Here is a 4,152-nt window from a genome sequence, read left to right as displayed (position 1 = left end):
AGATCTGCTCAGTCTACACCACCGCCTCCTTGGGTATTCGGCTCAGCATCACGTGCAAGGCCTCCTGAAGGTTAAACAGAGCCCAGCTCGCCAGCAACAAAGTCTTGGGATAAGGCCAAGTGTCTGGACCCAGAAGGGCACTCATCACAGCACAACCGATGTGGTCAACAGCAAGACCTGCAAGCTGTTATTGGGTGTAGCAAGTTGGAACGGGGCAATCATAAGCTAGGCGAGCTTAACTAATGTGTTAAAGGCGTCCTGCAGCCCTGCTTCTAACATTGCAGCCAGTTTGGAAGCAGCAGCAGTGGAGTGTGCCAGTTCGATCTGCCCAGATATAAAGAATGTAGTGTCCTTTGGAGGCGAAGCTCAGAGAGGGTGTTGAAATGTTAGTGCCAGCACTGACCAGCTTTCTTGTCAGTCCAAACCACTAAGCATGCTGAACACTTACTCTACACCCTTGTTGAGCTGGGGTCTTTGGGGAAAAGGTTAGATATCTAAAAAACAGGTGTTTGTCATCAACTACCATATGTCTAGACCAGCCATTTGCTGTGATTCAATTAGTCAAAATCATCATGTTCAGTAATTGTGTATTTGATTCCAGTTAACAAACATTCTCCGAGTGCCTCTTCTTTGCCAGGTACTGTGCCAGCTGGAGGGCTACAATCAGCCTCAAGGAGTTTAACACATGATGGGGAGTCAAGAGGGTATCCAGTACGATACAGGGAAACTACATGCATCATAAGAGGAGAAACCATTACCAAGAGAAAACCGAAGCGATTAATTTCGACTGGAGGATCTGGGGAGGCTTCTTGGAAGGGCTGGACTTGTAAACTGAGACTTACAGAATAGACAGGGAAGATTTCAGGAAGCTCAAGACAGGGGAATATGAAGCCTAAGCCCAGAAGAGAACAAAAATGCATTCCAGATAAAGGAGTATTTCTGGAAGAGGAGGCATAAAGTGATGAAGAACATGCAGTCAATGAAAAGAAGTAGGGAGGGACACCGGGAAGCAAAGATGGAATGTTAAGTGGGAGCCAGCTGACTTGAGTCTGTGACAATGTGGGCTGAATTGTAGGGTGCTGGAAAGTACAAAGGCAATCGGTCAATTCACGATAAGTGAGAAATACATGCAAATGGACAGTATGTATTTCGGCCTCGAGCTGCAGTTCCCTGTAACCTGGGAACTGCAGCCTATAACACATATTCAAACACTGGAAAAACATCAGTGAACATAATTGGATAGAATCCATGCAGATCTCCTAGCAAGATTAACAGAATCACACATGGAAATTGCCAATTAGGTCTTAATTTGCCCTCCAAACCTGTTATTTTTTGGAATACCATTCACAGAATTTGTATATAGTATATTATATGTATAAAGTTTTTAATATTTATTTTATCTGCAAGAATGAGTTCCATTAGTGTCAGACAGGGCCAGGAATGCACACTTAACACATGGCAACAGCTACAAGCCAGACTGACTGATTAGATAATGACCAATTTTCTCCTATATCTTCCTGTTCCAATTCTGGAAATGTCGACCTTAACCTTCAACTCCATGTGTCAGTGTTTCCTGCTCTTGCTTTCAACTCGACATAAGTGCATTCCTTCTAACCTGTAACATCTCTATGATGATTAAATTTAATTCTCATAAAAGAATTACAATAACTTCCCCCATTTCCCAACTTCCTTACTGATTTTCTCGTAATTCAGAAAAACATAAAACTTTCCCAAGAAATATACTGTCCGGAAACCCTTCCAATAATCTCAAGGGCTTCCATGAGGAGAGTCTGGGTCTACCTTATTTGCTGCTATCCCCCGGCGCTGACTATGTGACAGTCACTGTATTGTAGCTACTCACATATTTACGGAAAGATTGAGTAAATAAATGAATTTGTCCCAGTTTACTTGAATTGGAAATAATTTTGCTCTCTGCTACAGTTTCTGTTTTATTACAACATATTGCTTTGTCTTGTATCTATTATGTGTATGTTCTTTGTCTTTTTGATGAGCTTATGAACAAATTTTGAGTAGGGACCCTGCCATTCACCCACATATTCCCCTGGCACCAAGCATCATTCATGGGTTCTGCAACCCTGAGTTCAACCAATCAAGGATCAAAAATATTAAAAAGAGAATTGTGTTCGCAGCCGCCGCCGCGCCGCCTCTCACTGGCTGAGCTCCAGCCGAAGGAGAAGGGGGGTAAGTAAGGAGGTCTTTATACCATGGCTCGTACAAAGCAGACTGCCCGCAAATCGGCCGGTGGTAAAGCACCCAGGAAGCAACTGGCTACAAAAGCCGCTCGCAAGAGTGCGCCCTCTACTGGAGGGGTGAAGAAACCTCATCGCTACAGGCCTGGTACAGTGGCACTCCGTGAAATTAGACGTTATCAGAAGTCCACTGAACTTCTGATTCGCAAACTTCCTTTCCAGCGTCTGGTGCGAGAAATTGCTCAGGACTTCAAAACAGATCTGCGCTTCCAGAGCGCAGCTATTGGTGCTTTGCAGGAGGCAAGTGAGGCCTATCTGGTTGGCCTTTTTGAAGACACCAATCTGTGTGCTATCCATGCCAAACGTGTAACAATTATGCCAAAAGACATCCAGCTAGCACGCCGCATACGTGGAGAACGTGCTTAACAATCCACTATGATGGGAAAACATTTCATTCTCAAAAAAAAAAAAAAAAAATTCTCTTCTTCCTGTTATTGGTAGTTCTGAACGTTAGATGTTTTTTTCCCCATGGGGTCAAAAGGTACCTAAGTATATGATTTCGAGTGGAAAAATAGGGGTCAGAAATCAGGTATTGGCAGTTTTTCCATTTTCATTTGTGTGTGAATTTTTAATATAAATGCGGGGATGTGAAGCATTAATGCAAGTCAAATGTTTCAGTGAACAAGTTTCAGCAGTTCAACTTTATAACAATTATAAATAAACCTGTTAAATTTTTCTGGACAATGCCAGCATTTGGATTTTTTTAAAACAAGTACATTTCTTATTGACAGCAACTAAATGGTGTTTGTAGCATTTTTATCATACAGTAGATTCCATCCATTCACTATACTTTTCTAACTGAGTTGTCCTACATGCAAGTACGTGTTTTTAATGTTGTCTGTCTTCTGTGCTGTTCTTGTAAGTTTGCTATTAAAATACATTAAACTATAAAAAAATATTAAAAAGATAAATAAATAAATAAAAATACAACAAAAAATACAAATAAAAAAATACAGTATAACAACTATTTCCATAGCATTTACATTGCATTAGGTATTCTAAGTAATCTAGAGATGATTTCAACTACAAGAGTGTATGTGTAGGTTATATGTAAATACTACATCATTTTATATAAGGGACTTGGGCATCCTCGGATTTTGGTATCCTCAGAGGGCCTGGAACCAATCCCTTGGGGATACCAAGGGATGCCTGTATTCATTAACTGTTGGTTGATTGCAAAATTAATTAAACAAATCCTTAATCATATCAACACTTTAAATACTTAATCATATCAATGTATTTAAATTAAACCCCACCCCCCAGATTTAAATCTTCCATTGTTCCTGAGATAATTTATGGTCCCGTTTTTGTTCTTCTTTAACAATACTTCCCAGTAACTCCCTCTGCCACAACACCAAGGTCTTTTTTTAAAAAATAATTTACTGCTACATCTTCTGGAAAGTACATCTCTTCTTCCATTTCTCTGTCCTCCTCCTTAGAAACTTGAATTGAAATCTAGAACTAAATAATAGTCTTTCCTTTGTACTTCAAAGTATAAATTGCTTTGTAGGTCAAATTTCTTTGCCTCCCTCTTATACTTACCTCATCTTTTTGTGAATGTAAATACCTTCCCTAATATCCTTCCCTAAATAAATGTCCGACTCTCAGATTCCTTTGCCCCTTTAACGGTGTTTCTATAAATTTATTTCAATTAGTACAAAACCTTGTTGAAATCTTTTCTCGAAATTGCTTTGTAAATAGGATTTTTCTCTTTTCTTAGAATCCAATCTAAACTCTACCAGCTCATGATCACGCCGCCGAAGGTTGCCTGTGTTTTATGTACTCCTTCGCTGCAATAAAAACTGTTACTGCCCTACTTATTCGTTCTTTCCTGTGATAATTGACCCCAAGACACTCTAAGAACAGTTTTTCAGCTCCACTT

General features: G+C 40.0%; 2 protein-coding genes across 2 annotated transcripts in view; one reads left to right on the top strand and one right to left on the bottom strand.

The window, feature by feature from the left end:
• The window catches only part of TMTC1 (transmembrane and tetratricopeptide repeat containing 1), a 280,957-nt gene that overhangs the window by 251,826 nt on the left and 24,979 nt on the right, over window positions 1-4,152 (bottom strand). The gene's annotated exons all lie outside the window — the stretch shown is intronic.
• H3F3C (H3 histone, family 3C) lies at window positions 2,164-3,166 on the top strand. The gene has a single exon (XM_012641031.1). The coding sequence runs from the start codon at window positions 2,226-2,228 to the stop codon at window positions 2,634-2,636; it is 411 nt and encodes a 136-aa protein (XP_012496485.1). The 5' UTR covers window positions 2,164-2,225; the 3' UTR covers window positions 2,637-3,166.

Source organism: Propithecus coquereli, unplaced genomic scaffold (genome assembly GCF_000956105.1).
Source record: "Propithecus coquereli isolate 6110/MARCELLA unplaced genomic scaffold, Pcoq_1.0 Scaffold16, whole genome shotgun sequence".
In the NCBI taxonomy this organism is placed as follows: domain Eukaryota; kingdom Metazoa; phylum Chordata; class Mammalia; order Primates; family Indriidae; genus Propithecus; species Propithecus coquereli.
This window is presented reverse-complemented; position numbering and strand designations above follow the sequence as displayed.

Excerpts from the sequence above, each read along its gene's own strand:
- H3F3C (XM_012641031.1), top strand. The coding sequence starts at position 2,226 with ATGGCTCGTACAAAGCAGACTGCCCGCAAATCGGCCGGTGGTAAAGCA.